Genomic DNA, 18,931 nt, shown 5'->3' on the forward strand with positions numbered 1-18,931 from the left:
ACCGAATTTCACAGTGCCCAGTATCTTCCTGCTTGCGATTTCATGAGGTTGCTCGGCCTCATGGCATCCTGCATTCTTCCGGTGCCAGAAGCCAGCCTGAGAATGAGATCCTTTCAGTGGCCTCTAAGAACACAATGGTCCCAATTCTCAGGAAAGATGTCGGACCGACTTCAGATTCCCACCAGGGTTTCACAGGATCTTATGTGGTGTGCCTGCGAGGACAAAACTCTGAAGGGAGAACCCTTTTGGCAACCATGCCGGAGATTACATAAGTGACAGACGCCTCACTCACGGGTTATATCCGGCTGTACTTTGATACGTCGTCCACAAAGAGAATCGCAAAGGGAGGGCAGGTTCTCCATCCAGAGGTCAACACACTCAACCTTCACACATGGTTTCTGAAAGGTTGAGATAAGGATTGGGACCTCCTAGATGACTTGATGGAGGTGTTGATTTCAGCAAGAAGGCCAGCAACAAAATCTCTGTACCATTGCCGCTGGAATATATATTGCGACTGGTGCAGGGAAAAGAATGTTATTACTTTTAAAGCTTGTGCTATCTTTTCTTCTATCATTAGCACTGCCAGGCTGAGTCTTGACTGATCTGCAGAAGCTGCTGAACCCGACAGACCCTCAAAGGTCTGGAACACAATTACCTTAACCACAGCTAAGCACCCCACACCTCTGGGGTAAGGGGGAAGTGGAGAAAACAAAGTAACAGACTCCTTCCGGACCTCTGGACCCTCATGATGATCTGCAACATATAAGGAAAGCATAGCCTATGACAATCTTCAAACATCTCATTCTTTGTGGTTCTTAGAATAGCTAACATTCACATAGAACCTTACACTGTTAATCCTCTGCTCCTTGCCTAGAGGATATTACCTTATTTTGGACTGATATGAGGACTCTTTACAAGGTGAGTTGTTTTACTTGAAAGTAGTTAAATCTAACACGGTTACAAACCTCTTCAACCAGCCCTTGCATCAGAAACTGTGCTTAATGGAGACTCGCTCACGAATAGGACAAAGTACTGATGTTTGATTTGACTCTTCTGCTGCACACTGTTTTATCTTGGTGTACTGCTTTCCTATTATGCGAGCATTTACATCAGCTGTTCACTTATAAAGTGTTTCTTTTTATTCCACAAATGGCCAGGGTAATAGTCTTTTAACGTTCCCGCGCTCCTGTCGCCGCAGTTGAAGGATTAGTCACTGCGCATAAGTATGATATGAAGCAGTCTTCAAAGTCTACTGAACCTAGTTTATTCCTATTCAGTGTTGTCCCCCTACTGTTTAGGACTGTCGTACTTGACGTATGCAGCTATCCTTCACTAACTATTTACATAAAGAGTTCTGAAATGCCTTCCTCCAGGTTCATGGGAGAAAGAAATAATTTCCCACACGGTGGATGACCGCAACCGAAAAGTTAAATCCAATGAAATCCGTTGCTTTGGTCACCGCGCTCGCAATTGAACAGCTGATGCAGCTGGCTATAGCAAACGGGAAGTTTAAATCTTTGATGCACGTTGCTTCGTTTACTCGGAGCGCACAGCGAAGAGTCAACTGTGAGCTGTCAAATGTTGTACTCAAGCTCCCCCTCAGCGCCCGCCGGGGAACAAAAATTACCATAGGCCTTTGAACGCTCACGCTCCAAAAATAAGTGGCGTACAAGAATAAAAGCTTATGAAGTGGGCAGCGCCTACAGTGATACTGTTTCACACTTGCCTTTGCGCTTGTGCGGGTTTGGAAAATACACACACTAAAATGTTCACCAAAACTTTACTGATGAAACTTCAAACACTGAAACTAATTGTTAGTCTGTACAGGGTTTTTCAGCTGTACCAAGTAAAGTTTACGGTTCATAGTGCTTCCAAAACTTGTAAATGAAGAAATAAAAGCAGATACGCACTTATCTCAAGTAATGAAATGTACACAGCATACAGACTACCTTTTACTTCAGCTTCTCAATTGGGTTTTCTTCCTGACTCTTTTGATCCTGATTGGCCCTGGAGAAATAGGCCCAAAAAAACTGGAACTTCACCACTCCTGACCAGCTCAGCTGAAGGTTGACAATGAAAGGCAGTTGAGCACTCCCAACAGAACAAAAAAGAGTTCTGAACCGATCGGATCACTGACCTGATTCTCCATCTTGGCTTGGGAACCTGTCAACACTCTAAATCAGGTTAAGGCCCAACCTGCATTCTATGATAACATTCTCTGCCAAACGTATCTAAACCAATTCCCAACAACCACCAAAGTATAAAACATGGTCTAATTACAGCACCCTGACAGCACACAAAGGTCTTAAATTTGGACCATTAAAGGTTACCTGGCAGCGCTTTCCATATTCAAGCGCTCTTCGGAAGAATGCTCCTACTTTATTATTCCCTTGATAGTTCAATTTCTTAAAGGGCCCACCGAACATGTTCCCGCCTTCTACTTTTCAGGCTCCAGTTTGGGATCTTAGCCTAGTTCTGAAATTTCTAATGTGTGCCCCATTTGAACCTTTGCACACATGTCCATTAAAGGTTATCCTTTAAAACCATGTTGTTGTTTGCAATAACATGTGCACGTAGCGTGAACAAGTTGCGGGCACTCTCTTCCAGGCCACCCTATACCGTATTCCACAAGGATGGTGTTGTGTTGAGGGTAAAACCCTACTTCCTCCCAAAAGTTGTAACAGATTTTCATTTAAATTAAAAAAAAAAAAAATTTCTGCCGACGTTTTATCCCCCACTGCATCCCAGTAAAGAGCAGAGGCTCCATAAAATTCGACCCTAGAAGAGCTCCAAGCTTTTATATTTCTAGGTAGTCCAAATTGAGAGTGGACGACCAACTCTTTATTGGATAAACTGGATGAAAATTACGAGCAGTCAACTTTGTCAAGGTGGATCATCCTTGGTATTTCAGAATGTTAGAGGTGGGCGTGCAAAGAACCACCAGAGGGTTTGCGGGCTCGTTCTACCAGGGGCATAGCCTCTTCAGCAGCCCTGCAAAGGGGAGTACCCATTAGTGATGCTGCAACATGGTCATCGTTTCATACGTTCACCAAGCATCATTGCTTGGATGCTTCCCACGCTTAGGACATCGCTTTTAGTAAGGCGGTGCTTTATTCTGCCTTAGAAAATGGAGAATTCTAAATTCTCCACTCTCCTCCAATCCAACATACTGCTTTGGGAGTCTTATCAAAGATGAGGAAAACATTGGAGAACACAATCCATTCGAAGAACAAGTTACTTACCAACTGGTAAGGTTCTTACGACTGGATGTTCCTCCAGCATATTCCCCATCGCCCTCCCATCCTACCCCCTCTGTAGAATTTACTATACTTTCGTTATTGCCAGGCTGACTACTGCCTGCCTGTGCTAACCGCCAACACGAAGAGGTGGGGAAAAACAGAACTGAGGTCAATGGGTGCCGTGCGTGCTACTTATATCACCGAATGACGTCACCCTCGACAGAGGCCTTAGAGGGACATCGACTTGACGCAGGGCACCTTCTGCCGAAAAAGTTTTCCGAAGCTGGACATGATGATCAAAGATGAATACGTTGGAGGAACATCCAGTCTAAAGAACGTTACCAGTTGATAAGTAACTTCATCTGTTTTACTATTACTGCAAGTGTTTAAGTTTCTTTGTTCTTACCTACAGCGCGCATCCTCCTAAAATAAGCCTGGCTGCTCTGCTACTCTACCAAACGTTTGGGTAGTACAGACTTAAGTTGGGGCCTGTGTACCAAGGGATAGTTTTATAGTGTCTCACCTGTTGGTAGACTTCAGGAAAACACCTCTAACATTGATGCATCTGGTACTTTGGTCATAGACACCAGCTGTTGGTCTTTCATTCCAGTGGTACCTGTTTGTTCAGATCCACCAATCAGGCAGTGGAGGCTCGGGTGTGGAATGTCCTAACTGTTGACACTGGGCAAGAACTACATGTCTCCGGTTTACTAGCCTTTTTGATTAATCTCGTCATCTGGACATAGCAGTAGAGGTTACTGTACATATGAAATCCCAGTCAATCCTCCCTTTCCACATTGTTTAGCACCTCTGGTCAAGTAGAATTGACTCTGTAGAAAAAGGTCTTTTTTTATGCATTGATGGGCATTCTTTCCTAATGCATCATCTCCTTCGGAAAGATACTACAACTATTTATGAAGTGCGCACCTAATTGTGCAATTGCCAGCACCAATATGAAGGCAACGAAGTAGAATGTCCTTTTTGCCTGCCCACCATCAAGTAACAACTTTCAAAATGTCCAAGAAATTAGTAAATCAATTTAAATTCGGGGGGAGGGGGCTGCCAGCTGCTTTAGGCTTCACCATACCTCTACCTTGGTCATACCGGGCAATGTGGCTAGTATCCAGAGCTTACTAGAAAATTAAATGTGAAAGTCTCCATTAGAATCCGAGAGCCCATTCCGCAAGGATAGACTACCACTGGTAATCTTCTGAGCAATGTTCCTTTTGCAGGAATATGCGAGGCAGCCATATAAAATTCCTCTGTGCATTTAGCAGGTCTGTATTGTTTGTATTCTGATGAAGAGCATGGCTCATGGAGATTTTGGATGTTGCAGTTTATCTTGGTCTCCTTACTTTTCTAATTGTTTTGCAACACAGAGGAGTCCATGTTTGTTAATTGTTGCTCATCTGTAAACCTAGTTAACCAACAAGTTGTTAGTAAATTCATAAAACTCCCACACACCTCCCCCGAAAGGCCAGAAGTAGTGACCCATGCATTGGGCATTTAAAATAGTCTCTTGTTCCCTTTTTGCGCACCCCCCTGTCACACTTTCCATTGCCTGCTCCCCATTCCCACCCCCTCTCAATTCTACTCCTCTTCCCCTTGTCCCCTCCCCTATACCCCATGTTTACTAGTCTCCTTCCCCTTTAGTTTTTTTGTTTTACCTCTCCCAATCTCCCTATCCTCGCCTTTCTCCTATGGTGTGTTTTGGAATGTTGGGGACATCCTTTCTGTTCAAAACAGTTTTTGGCATTGCCATGGATTTTCCTTTACCATGTATGTTGGAGTTAGTATTTTTGCCCATTAAATGATTGTGTTCCTGCATATGGGCAGGGAGATGCCTATAGTGAACTATATTACAGGTACATTGCTTTTCCTCTTTATGTTCTGGTTATTTTTTATTTTAATATTGCCACTAGTGCACACAATGACCATGTTAAAATAAATTGGTATGATTAGAGAGTTACGTGATGGTGTGTGATTGGGTTATGTCTTTCTGAAGGCTCGTACTCCTACGTCCCATCCCCTTTCCTCGATCCTTGTGGGTGTCCCCCAACATGGCAGCGAAAAATGTAGCTTCCCCTTTAAATTTATTATAGTGCACAGGGGCACGGCCTCTGGCATGGGAACGCCTCACCTCAGTCCCTTTTTCCCGCATGGACAGTGTTTTGGGCCTGGCAGCGAGCGCAGACACTTTTTTTGCCTTCTGGGTGTTCCCAGTTTTGTTCAATATTTTATTTCCCTTCCGGTGCATGTCGGCTGCAGAAGGATTTATGGGATGTGCCGCATGTGACCGCTCGTTCCCAGCCTCAGACCCCCATGCACTTTGTCTTGAGTGTTTGGAGCCCGATTACCGCTGGGACGCATGTTCTACTGTCGCAGTGGAGGGAGATCTTCCACACTTCTCCTTTGCCCCACCTTAAGGACTTTGTTTCCAGACCTCTCGTCAAGTCCAGGTAGTCCCTCTGTTCAGCGCGGCGACTTCTTCCCAGGGTTCCCATGCATATGGTTTTTTCGGGTTCAGGTTCTTGCAGGCCTGAGCCCTCCAAGGCTAGCAGCTCCCAAGCCAGGGGGGCTCTTGAGGCGCTCCCGGGCAGATCTGAAGCTGCCCAGGCTACCGGTTCCCAACTGGTCTGTCCTCAGAAGGGCCATCAAATTCGACACTATGGGGGGGGCGACTGGCGCCCCGGACTATGAACCCTCAAATGTCTGTGAAGGCCTTTCATGACTACCTTCAGGGCCTGGTAGAGTTCTTGGAGGTCCCTCTGCCCAAGGAAGCCCCTCGTCCCCCAGGAGTCGGGAGTTCTAGCAGAGGTCTTGGGAAAGCGCACCACAATCCGGTCAGGCATTCCTCTCCAGAAGGATGTCCTGCAGATGGCGCAAAATGTCTGGGAGAAGCCCAGAGCCAACGCCCAATGAACAAGATGCAAGACAGCTGGTTCAGGCTGACGGACGGGGAGCCAATCCTTCTGGTCTCGCAGCTGCATTCTTCAGTGGTGGCTGCGTCCTCATATTCTAAACCATAGTAGTCTTCCATGGGAGCCACCTCCAGTTGTCCTTCCAAGGAGGACAAGGTCCTAGAGTCTTTGGGAAAGCGCTGTTATTTTATCTCGGGACTGTATCTGCAGCAAGCCAACAGATGCCCTCTTGGCTGTGGCTAACCAGAACCTGTGGCGGGAGCTCTGGGAATTTCTGCCGGACCTCCCTTCGGACAAGCAAGCCTCCTTGAAGGCTGGTCTGGCAGAAGCCCGGGCCTCTGTGCAGGACCTCGTGGAGTCTTCGTTCTCCCACATCGACACAGCCAGCAGAGGGCTGTGCCTTGGTGTCGAGATGAGGATGACGTGTATGCACGCCACAAAGTTCATCTGACATGCTGGAGCTGATCCAGGATCTGCCTGCAAGGGCATGGAACTTTCATTCGAAGACTGATGACAAGTTGACAAAGATGAAAACCACGGCTCACATTGCCAAGTACTTGGCATCCTGACAAAACCTGGTCCGAAATCCTTCCCTCAGGGCATGACAGAGTTAAAACCCAGCAGTTTCTCCGGCTTCAAGGGGTTTAGGGACTGCAGTACATGGAGGCCCGACAGGTGACCCAGCCACACCAGGAGGAAGAAGCAGAGGACTTTGTGTGGGTTTTTCCGCTCCCCCTCTGCCTTCCAAGAAACAGTGACGTCCAGGTCTGGGAACACAGCAACCCTCTGGGGGTGCTGTTTGGCTCTTTTCTAGGACACTGCAAAGAGTCTTTTCAGCAAACCATGGACCCTATCTGTCTTCACTAGCTTCAGTCTTCCTCTTGACCTCTACTCCCGCGCACATAGCGTCTGTGTGCAGGGGACTGATTGTGTTCCCTGGACTTCAATGATGCATACCTGCATGTAACCATCTACCAACGGCATCAGATGTTTTTGTGGTTTTCTATTATGTGGGATCACTTTCAGTACAAGGTGCGGCCCTTCGGCCTGAACTCAGCCACTCGTGTCGTCACAAAGCTAATGAATGCAGTGGCAGACCTTCTCTGCTTGTAGGGCCTCCATCTATACCCTTATCTGGACGACTGGTTGGTGAGGGTGGGGTCACCCGAAGAGGTGGTGCACTCCTGCCAGAGATTGGCAAATACCCTTGATCAGCCAGGGTTTTCCCTCAACCAGAGGAAATTGCAGTTATTCACATCCCAGGATCTAGTCTTCCTAGGGGTGCTTTCGAACATTACCGTTGAGCGAGTTCCCCACGCCAGAGAGGCTGATGTCTCTCCGCAGGGTGGTGAGACACTTTCTGGCCAACTCAACCACTTCAGCATGGTGGTTCCAGCACATTCTGGGCCCAGTTGCCTTCAGTTGTGCTCACTGTGCAGCACGCCAGACTCAGGATGAGGCGCCTCCAGCTCCACCTGGTAGCCAGTTGGGATCAGGAGATGGGCTCTCAGTTGGACAGGATCCCAATACCACTGCTCCTACTGCCAGATCTACGCTGGTAGATGGCAATTTTTCAGTGGGAGCCCCCCCTTCACCCGACCAGAGCCTACCCTTGTGGTGATGAGACTCCGCTCTTTCGGACTGGGAGCTAATCTGGCAGGCTACATGATTCATGGCGCATGACCCAGTACGGTAGCCCTCCTGCATATCAATTTGTTCAGGGCGGTGGCCCTGGCCTTCAAGGCGTTTTTGCCCCTCATCGGGGGTAGGTCTGTTCTGGTCAGTAGGAACAATTCTACAATGTTTTACCTGATAAACCCAGACCCTCAGCAAGTTTCGGGCTTCAGTGGGTTGCAGCCTCATCCCAATTGCCCCCACTTGCCTTCGAGACCCTGGTTTTGGGAACTGCTGCAGTTGTGCTCCCAGGGTCCTGTCCACCTTATCTCCAGCAGGGGAATCCTAATGCAGTGGAACATCTGGACATGGCCAAGCTGGCGCTGGCCGCATGGTTTTTGACCAGATGAGGCTTCAACATGCTCAATTTTCAGATGACAACTGGGACATCCTTCAGCAGGCCAGGAAGCCCTCAACTCGCTCCCAGTATAAGTGTAAATGGACTAGGTTCTGCCGTTAGATTCGTGGCAAGGGTCTGGACCTTGTTACCTGTCCAATCGACGACATACTGGCTTTTTCAGCACTCCTGGCTAGTTCTGTAGTTCAGGTGGGTACGTGCCACACTTCTTTAGCTGCTATTGGGCCTTACAAGAATACCCCTGAGCATGTTTTCTGCTGCCGACCCAGTGGTTAAGGCCCACCTTAAGGGGTTGTCCAGGCTTTTTCCGTCGGTGCATAGGCCGGATCCGGTCTGGGACCTCAATCTGGTTCTTGCAGCTTGGCAGCACAAGCATTTCGAGCCGATGGTTTCTGTGGACATGCGCTTGGTGACATTGAAGGCCGTTTTGGCTGGTGGCACTCACCTCTGCACGCTGGGTTAGTGAGCTGCCAGCACTTCACGTTTCACGACAAGGTCATATTGCGCACTCACCCAAACTTCTTGCCCGAGGTGGTCGGTCCACTTCATCTGAATCGAGATTTGCCTGCCGGTGTTCTTCCGAACCTGCAGTCTGAGGCAGAGGCCCTGCATTTCTTGGACCTAAAGAGGGTCTTCGTTTCATCTCTAACAAAATCCTTCAGGAAGTTCAAGGCATTGTTCGTGACTTTTGGGTGCTCCTCCCCTGGCTCTGAGGCTTCCGAGGCTTCCATCGCCCGTTAGCTGTTTCAGGTCATTTCGAAGGCGTACACAGCCATTGGCAGACCTGTTCTTGAGGGGATTCACGCCCATGCGATCAGAACCAAGGCCACGGACGTCGCCTTTCAGAGGTATGCTTTTTGGTGTGTCATCAGCAAGGAGGCTACTTGTGCCACTCCATAAGCAGCACTTACTGGACAACAGCTCCAGGCGCGATGCAGAGTTTGGTCAGGTGGTTATTGTTAACCTGCCTCAAAGGACGAAGGAAAAAGGTTATCACAGCTCCACCCTATGTTCTTGTTTGAAGTAATCTCCCACAAGGATGGAGGAAAGAGTGTACGAGTGATTAAAGTTAATAACTGTAGTGACTAGAGTACTCTTGGTCCCCTTTCTGCCATACATCTCCCCCCCTCCTCCCCCTGCTAGTACATTGGCTAATATGTAATAAGCGTAGCCAGTTATCTAAGCATCCAATCTGTTCTAAGGGGACTGAGGTGAGGCCCCGGAGGGAGGTGCTTCGGCAGGGCGTTCCCACGCCTGAGGCCGTGCCCGCATACTAAATTTAAAGGGGAAGCTCGATTGTTCGCTGACAAGGGTTCCGGTACTGTCCCCATGTTGGGGGACGCCCACAAGGATGGAGAAAAGGGGACTGAGTGGTATCGGGTAATATTATCCCCACCAAGAATATCACCATATATATGGTTGTAGGCAATATTGGTGGGGATCATTTATGGGGTAAATGGGAGCAGGGGTTTCTGGGAATCCCCCGCTCCCTTTAAAAAAAAAGTGTTGCAGGGGTGGTCCCCCATAGGTACCATGGGTTAATATTGCCGCAAAAAAAGGCGATATCTTTGAGTCTAGTACAACAAAATGATATTCACTGTCCAGTCACACAGCTGCTACAGTGTTTTGCACTTTTTATGAAACCTACATACCACTTTGGAATGAACTGTCAACATCCTGTAGCATATGTCTGCAGGGCATAGAAGATGCAACAAATTGTTCTTGGTGACAGATTACCCAAACCCTTTGTTTAGACACTGAGCATTATGCTTTTCCTTTGCATAACACATACACTCGTCAGCTGCATGTTTCAAAACAATATACCCCAAAATTTTTAGTGGAGAAAATGTTGCAATTATGGTACATGAACCCTGGTAGATTAGGGCAGAAGTGAGTGTGTGGGAATGCATGTCTATGCATGATGACATAATTGGTGAACATGCAATCAAAACTTTTAGATTGAAATAATTGCAGGAATGTTTGTATTGAGTGATACCTGTTTTTTTTTTTTTTTAATGAAGGAAATAAGAGGTTGCTCAAATATGTCAGCAGTGTGGGTAACATTTGAGAAGTGCAAATGAGTAAATGTTAAGAGTACATAAAACGTACTTCTAGGCTTTCCTGCACAGATGGATCGAAAAATCTCAATTCTATGTCAAGACACGAGGCAAGTATATGCTTAAATCAAGCTTACTCACCACCAAGGCAGGTTATGTGGTGGACTTAATGTATTAATCTTTGAAGACTCAAAAGCCTAAGCAGTCTGCTACCTTCACAATAGCCTACAATCAAGCCCCTGCTTGCAAAACCTTGGAGGCCATACCTCTGGTAGAATGGGTGCCAAGACAACCCATAACTCCTGCCTCAAACACCCAACGGGCCAATCTAGCCCAACTAGGGATAAGGGGTTATGAAGCTTATGCACTGTAATAAGCAGTTGCTAGTTCCCTTTGCTTTCAAACAAATTCACAAATCATGGTGTTTCAGGTGTTCTGGAAATGCCTGCTAAGAGAATACATTGGATTTACTTGTTGTGCATCTCAAACATTGGATACTCTGACAAGATGGTTGGCACAGCAGCTTGGTCAACTTGGTTGTGTTTGTTCCCAGGACTTAAGGTTTATGACGATGTTGACGTCCTACAGTATTGAATAGTGGAGCATGTGGTGATGAAAATGCAAACTTTTAATCCAGCAACGCTGTGTGCTTGGACTGGTGCCCCTTCCACTGGAACATGTCGTGAGACAGCTGACAGGTATTTCTGTTTGATAAGCTTCACCATCTTCCAGTAGCACGGCCAGGGAATGCGAAGTGTGCTGAAATGGTATATGAATCCCAATCCCTTTGCACAAGCAGTCACACATGGACCCTGCAGTCTGGTAGCATTGTAACATGGAAGGTGCCCAGTACTCCCTGTTGAGCTCTTCAGTTTTTGCAATCCTGTCGGTAGCCTGGAGGATAAAGGAGCCTGCTGCTACTACTGGGTCATAATCTTCTACGAGATTAGGTTTCTGGGATAGTGGGAATGGAAAATCCAAAGAAAGTTCCTGAATTACTACTAACCAAGCCTCAGTGGTCCAAAGCAGCACGATCCCCAGCTGCGCCAGACCTTCGCCAAAAGCAAGGCAAATGGGTGAAATGCATACTGCAGCCCCCTTTAGGCGGGGAAGGAATGAGTCGGCCCTGGCATCTGGCCTCCAACTGGAAAAACGTTGGAAATTGTATGGTCTGTCTTAAAAAGTTCCCACATATGGTCTACAATGGATCCTGATCGAATCGCCAGTCCATGGCATCTTCTAAATACCATTATGTCACAATGATTTACAGCCCTGAAATGTGCTCTCCTAGGATCATTGGATGCATCCCTAGGCAATGGTGCCAAAAACCCTTTGCAATCTCTGTAAGCAGCTTGAACTTCATCCTGCCTTATTTATATACTAGATGGCTGACGCACATTCCTTTGTGTACGAGTTTCTGATGCTTGTTAATCTGCTTGGAATGATATGCTGTGCATCTAGTCTGACATCTATTGGTAATCGTGGAGTATTGCATCTTTCTTTCAAAGATCGAAAGGGGAATGTCGACATGGGTGCGACTGTAACACTATCCCTAATGTGACCCAAAATCCCTCATGCGTCTAGGTCCCTCAGATTGTATTTTCCACCCTACTAGTTTGTCACCTTAGGCAGAGCTCGCAAGAGTTTATATTGTTACTTTGTCCCACGACCTACAGTAGTCTAGTTTTCCGACTACTTTTCAACGACTGCTTCGTGGTCTACCTGCCGCCGAAGACATCCACAGCCCTTGCCACCTCCAGAACCCTCTGCATCTGCCCTGTGGACCAGGCAAAGATTTGAGAATTACATCGACAAGATGGCCCGATTTATAGACTTCTCTGATAAATACATCACTCCCAAGATACATAGGGAGGAAGGAAGACGCCTGCCCATCCCACAAAGGCTGCTAAAGCTTCCCATAACTACACAAGTCCACCAAGAGGCCTTTGATTACTCAGAACAGGAAGATATGAGGACAATCCTTTTGATCAGGACACAGCTGACCAGGACTGGGAGCAGTATCAGCCAGCAGATCAGGGGCCTTGGCTTTCACCCACACATACCCCTGACCTCATTTGTCTCGACCTACCATCTTCACCTCAGCAAAGACGGTCATCACCTGTGGATGATCAAATGATTTTTAGTGCCATCCTAACAAGAGCCGCAGATCATTTTTAGATCCCCACATTGGAGACAGCTTCTGATGGCGACTTTGTAGAAAATATTCTCAAGGAGAAGCCTCCCACTCGCCACACTACTCAATTTAAGAAACGTCTAGCTCCTCCCTTGTTGTCAACCTCCCTCACAATGGCAGTCAACCGTCCGGTTGAGAAATTGTTTCGCCCCGCTCCATCTGACCCTATGTATATTGAAGGTCATGCCACTCTGACTCCCTAGTTGTTAAAACCACTTGAAAGAGGGCAGGGGTTCCACTATCCACAACGGAAGCACCCCCTGATAAAGATTGCACAAAACGTTATGCTCTAGGGAAGCGCATTACTACACCTGCGGCCTATTCTACCCAAGTAGCTAATACAACTCTCCTCGCTAGTTAGAGCGGCGTCCAATGGGGCTTGCTCCAGGAAGGCCTTCAAGAGGTCCCAGAGCCCACTCGATCATGCCTGCTGGCGACCATGACTGAGGACAGACAGGTGACCCATCATATTTTAAAGAACACTCTAGACGCTGCTGAGACTTCGGGATGTACTCTAGCCCAGGGGCCCCTTCTTAAGAGACATGCCTGACTGAAGAACTCAGGCTTCAAACCAGAGACTCAGGCCTCTGATTAACAAATCTGTCGAAGACTCCCAACTTATCTTGCAAAGCAGCAACCTGGAGTTCTGTACACACCTTGACACAGCACTACTGCCTAGATGCACACTCTAGGTCTGATTCTCAGGTGGGACAAGCGGTGCTCAGACATCTTGGCTACTGTTCCTTCACACATCCCACCACCATCTCTGGGTACTGCTCACTAGTCTATGCACAGCATGTGATTCTAAGCAGATTAACAAGCATCAGAAGACCTACAGCATTTCTGATGATTGTATCTGCTTAGGTTCATATGCGCCCACCACCCTTCCTACCCTCAACAGTAGAAGGAACATGGGCATCTTACACCTTCTCTCTTCTGTACTTGCTCACGCCAACTATAAGGCTCCCTCACAGCAGAAAAAAAAAATCAGCTGGACCTCGACGCGTGAGGGATTTTGGGTACACTACACGTCACGTTAGGAATAGTGTTAGTCGCGCCAATGTTGACGTTCCCCTTTGGATCTTTGAAATAAATGTGCAATGCTCTGCGATTACCACTAGATGTCGGACTATATGCACAGCATGTGAATCTAAGCAGATGCAATCATCAAATGCTATTACGGTGAGTAATGCATGTCATACAGCAGTGCACTGTTTGCGAGACCTTGGAGTGCAAAAACACCACCTAGCAATTCTCAGCAGCTGTTTTGAAATCAGAGATCTTGCCCAGACCACTTAACTTTATGGAAATTAGTCTGCAGCAGGAACCCCATCTGGATCTGCTACCATTCGACTCCATTACTAGTTCTGGTGCCAACCGGAATATGGCTTTTTCAGTTTAGATCTCCTTTTATTCAAACTACCATTTTAACTTCACTTGTGAATTCTTTCAACAGGTGTACTGTTTGAGATGGCATGTGATGCAGGTGAGCAATCTTGAGCCTCTGCAGAGCTCAGTAGCTCAATTGCACTGGGACCTTCACTTGGATAAGGACTGTTGGCAGCCCTATTGCTCTCCCCAGTTTGGAGGGAAGCTCAGTCTTTATCCAAGACTAAGATAATTTCTCTTTATGGCCTGTACCTTCTCGCTGGCAGTCTGAGTGGCTTTCAATGTGTTCAATGAAAATCATAGAATATAGTTGGTGTCAGGTAGGATTTGTCCCAATTTTGAGGAAATTTGACACCTGATCCCTCCCTGCTTAAGAAAAGCCATTACTGGTGCATCACTTTGTTAAATGCCTATGCAGCGGAGGATTGGATGAATGACTAGTTCACAAATACCCAGTTATGGCCTGCCAAAAAAACTGAAGTAAACCTCTATGGGTGCTGTGGAATGATATGTCCCGCTGATCCAGATCTGCTAGCTAGTCTCATGTCCCTGAGGATGTGCATGTCCTCCATCTTGAAGTGCCAGAAAGCTTACCATTCAATATTTGTTTCAGGTTTGTTGCTGCCTTTATTTTATGCCTTCTTTGCTACAAAATGGCAGAGAAACCTTCATGGGTGTCTGCCTACTGGTACAAAAGCACCTTTCTGAGATAATTCCACAACCTCTGCATTTATAAACTTGGTCTTTCAATGAGAATACCATGGAAGCGGAAGGCTTATGCTTCACTGTAATTCCAACTAGTTCTATGTGGCACCACTGCATAGTTTAATATACCCAGGCATCTTCTGGTATTCCCTAAATTCGCTGATCGATGCATTTTGTCAGACTAGTGATGCACTTTTAGGACCCACCTAATAACACGGCTGGCTGGACATTTTACACTAGCTTTGCCTATTGTCCTGTGACTGCAGGAGGGGAGGAGTGTCTCTCCGTTGGCCTTGCCAATATTAGTGCGATTCTCTGCTCCCTTGGGCCTGTATATGTGCCCAATTGATCATTGATCTGCCGAGCAGCCTGTCCCCTCCTCAAAATATCTTAGACTTCAATATGCACTTGGAGGGCCTGAGTGTCTCAAACTGTATTTGCTCAAAAAACTTGTAGAGCTCTTTAGCAAATTGTTTCCTGAACAAGCAATCTTCTCCTGTTATTCCTGCTTGGAAGCAGTCTGCTCTCTACTGGTTATTGATTTTCAAGAGAACTTTCCGGTGCTCTCTATAGAAGTTTGTATTGCCCAGAAAGCAGACTGCTATCTGGCCCCAGTTTATCAAGACTGACATATCCTAGAGATTGCCTATACTCTGTTGCACCAGGTCCAGTATTTTTGTCAAAGGACCAGCAAAATCCAGGTGTTTTTCCACCGAAGGCCCTGCTTTTCTTCTTTGGGTCCTTGTATTTTCCCATGAAGGGGAGAATCTTTGGGTGGAGCTCCATCGTTACTGCTAGCTTCTCCTCTATCTGCCCTGGGGCATTCCGTTCTACGTTTATCCCTGATCTTCATGTAGTGGTTTGCGCAGATGTACTTTCAAAATCCTCCTAAGGGGCAAAATACTTGGTTTCAGCAGCTCATTGTGGTGGTGGAGTAGAGTGTCCAAGGCCTCGTTGGCCCAGTCTACTGTGCTTGCATCGGGCACCAGTTTTTCTTCTTGAGGCTATTTTGTGAGCCACAACCTACATCTGGTGGGGGGTCATTGTGTGGTCATGCCCACGACAGACTGACACCTCGTCTCCTCGATCTTCATTTTCCCCTTCTTCCTCTGGCTATGAGGTTCCTAGAGTTTTATAATTTGCCTTTCCTTAAGGAAGTAATCTTTGAGCATTTAAGGTGTGGCCTGCTCCCAACTGCTGGGCAGAACAGGCAGTCATCGGAGTCTTTGAAGCTTTCTTTTACTTGAGGCTGCAGTACCTCCCCATAAATCTACCCTTCTCTTTGTGCTGCATTTTCAACTCTTACTGTAGAGTTGATACTCCATGAGTGGAGATTATCTCGATCCATGGTTCTTATGTGCTTTCGTTTTTAGCCAGCCAGGGCCACTCCAACATGCTTCAGACTGCCCTTTAATCTACATATCGCCATGGATGCTAGAAGTGTCTATTGGGCCAACACCTGGCTGCCCCAGCGATTCCATGCATCCTGCAGTCCAAACACCACAGCCTGTCTAATCAACAGTTTGCGCATGCTTTTCAGCACTAGTGTGGTGGCTTGGCCTGCTGAAAGACTGATTGAATATGTACCCCACATTCCCCTCTTGCTGAGAAGCTGGGCCCTGTGTCTGGGGAGCTCTCTGGCTGTGGTACCTGTCCCAGAGATAGTTGAAGGCAAACTAAAAGGAATCCCTACCGAACCAATTACTGGCTTCTCTACAAATACTACTCTGGTGTTCGCCCTAATCCATACAGAAGTAAAGTTACTTAACTGCACTGCTGTTTGAGCAGCAACAAAAGAGGAAACCTGTAGACAGCGAAATTTATGGTGAGCAGTACACACTTTACAGTAGTGGATTGTTCAGTATTTGAGTACTACCAATTTTTACCAGGGCGTATGTGATTTGAACGTTGTTACATGTTCTGTTATATTTTGTACAACCTGCTGCTATTGCTTAACGTTGTGTAAATAAAGAGAAGCATAATGCTTGATTCCAGTCTTGGCATGAAGTCAGAAATCCTTCACCTGTTTGGGTATGTTCTAATAAGCCTGTTAATCATATTGCGATACAAAATGAAGAAACATTCAAATTGTAGTAGAGCTGGGGTTAAACAGAAGTACCTTTGCTGCCTGCTGGTTCATCCATTCTTGCTCTATTGACCCATTGTGTAAATGTCCAGCATTGAATTAAGTTGTATATCTGTAGTATGGCATGCAGCCCTTAAAGGTGATCCATGTTTTGTTTTTATCCCTGCAGACCTCCAGCAGTGCACAGGAGTCCATAGGAAATACACTGGGAAATGCCCTTTTGTGAAGTAAGTACTAATGTTAATAAGCAGTCATGGTGCTGGAGAAAGTTTTCTTTTTTTCTGTTTAGTCTCTGAGAACATCTGGATATTTGCTGGTTCTGTATTGGTACCCTAATGCACACCCAACCTGCATCAGAGCCCACTACTGCCGGACTCTGATAAACTAATGCAACCCCTCCAGAAGGACTTGCGTGGGAGTCACCACACAATGCTGCCCCCCCACCATAGGCCCACACTAGGCCCAGCTTCACTCCTGTCTGGCCCGATCAAGCCACGGTCGTCCTGAAGCCAACTATCTGCCTTACCAACCACTCACTGCATGCCACCTCAACTTTTAACACTCACTCACCCTAAAAATGTCAATCTCCCTGATTCACATGACATCTCACCATCATTCTTCCTGCCCAAGGCACTTAACATCACCTCTACCCTACAAGATGCATGCCGACCTCAAGCCCTAGTCAACTTTGTCCCCTCGACAATCGGAATAGAAGACTAGCGTCTCGCCTAGCTCCATGCCCGGCAGTACCTACAATCAACAACCCTGCCGATCACTTAGAGGAATGTACCCCTAAACTTGAGAGGCACCATCCCGTCATTACACGCACGCTTCATCCCCTCCCAGCCATATATTGCAAAAACACAGACAACCTTCGCCCCTGAACCCAACATCCTCAAGTGGGATGCTGCCGCACGCAGCTCATACTTACCTCATGACCGCTTCCCCAGTCAGCATCCTTACTAACACCATCCTAGACAAAGCTGCCATAGTAAGAGCCAAAGCCTCCACCAGACCCAAACCCTCCTCCCCTACTATCCCGAAACACACACCTAACAAGATTATTTCCACCCCAACCCAAAAGCAAACAAGACACACCTCACAGGAGTGCTCATCAATGCCAGATCCCACCTTGCCCAGACATATCTGACCTAATCACTACCAACAAACTGGACTTCCTAGCCATCACGGAAACATGGCTGCATCCAGCTGCTGTCTCCTCCCTCTCCCTAGCCATCCCAGATTGTTAAACCATCTTCAGGAAAGAGACTGGTAGTCAAAGCAGGCGTAGTACCCTTCATTGCTAAAAAAAAAAAAAGTACTACCCGTAGAGAAATCCGAAACTATATCAGCTCAGGCGAGCTGCTTGCTATAAAAATTGCCTTATCCACTAAAGTAACCATTAGAATCCACCTAATTTATAGAACCCCCTGGCCTGCTGCTCTCCTTAGAGGAAGACCTTGCACAACTCTTCTCCACCAACATAAAGCCCTCCTCCAAAATCATTTTCTTGGGAGATGTCAACTTAAGCCTAAAGGACCCATTGGATTCCCATGCACACTCCCTAGCCAACACCATCTAATCCCTAGGCTTCTCCCACTTGATTTCAAACCCCACCCATGATAAACGCCACACACTAGACTGGATAGCAAACCTCAACACCAACATTCTAACCAACGATCCCTGCCCCTGGTCAGACCACTATCACCAAATTGGAGACACCTCACTCGGAGGTCGCATCCCAACCAGCACTGGCCCCCTTTTTGAGAAATTCGCAACACATCTCCAGCCAATCTACTACTCACACACACAGACCCCTCCACCATGGTCGCGCTATACAACCAAACCTTCAAAGCCATCAACAAAGTAGCACCTCAGAGCATCCGCAGACCTAAACAAAGTGCCCACCTTAATTTGTGGTATACCACCAGTCTCAAAACCCTACGCTCCTCAAAGAGCAGCAGAGATTTCCTGGATAAATATGCCCTCAGACGAGAACAGCACTTCACAGCCTTCTCCAAAAAGCACAAACAAGCTATTTTACAAACCAAAAGCGCCACATACAACAGTGGAATTGAAGAAGCAAGCTCAGGCACAAGAGAGCTCTTTGCTATTTTACGTAAGCTTGAAACACCAGCTCAGTTCCCCTCCCCCACCTGATAATGCCACCAAAGAGCATCTTTTGCAAGAACATCCAACATCCAATACACACAAAATGTCCCTACTCCAAACCAAAATCATTGCAACAAAATAAATTCCCGACACCTTACCAGCCCCTAGACAAGCATCACCCCACCATCCCCTGGTT

General features: G+C 46.9%; 1 protein-coding gene across 2 annotated transcripts in view; it reads left to right on the forward strand.

Annotated features, from left to right (window-relative positions):
- Positions 1-18,931, forward strand: part of ZCCHC2 (zinc finger CCHC-type containing 2) — a 762,062-nt gene that overhangs the window by 482,386 nt on the left and 260,745 nt on the right. For both annotated transcript variants that reach the window (XM_069613675.1, XM_069613676.1), the window contains exon 8: positions 16,793-16,850. In XM_069613675.1, coding sequence (XP_069469776.1) covers positions 16,793-16,850 — 58 coding nt within the window. The remainder of the gene's footprint in view (positions 1-16,792; positions 16,851-18,931) is intronic.

Source organism: Ambystoma mexicanum, chromosome 5p (genome assembly GCF_040938575.1).
Source record: "Ambystoma mexicanum isolate Mex_15411 chromosome 5p, UKY_AmexF1_1, whole genome shotgun sequence".
NCBI lineage: Eukaryota > Metazoa > Chordata > Amphibia > Caudata > Ambystomatidae > Ambystoma > Ambystoma mexicanum.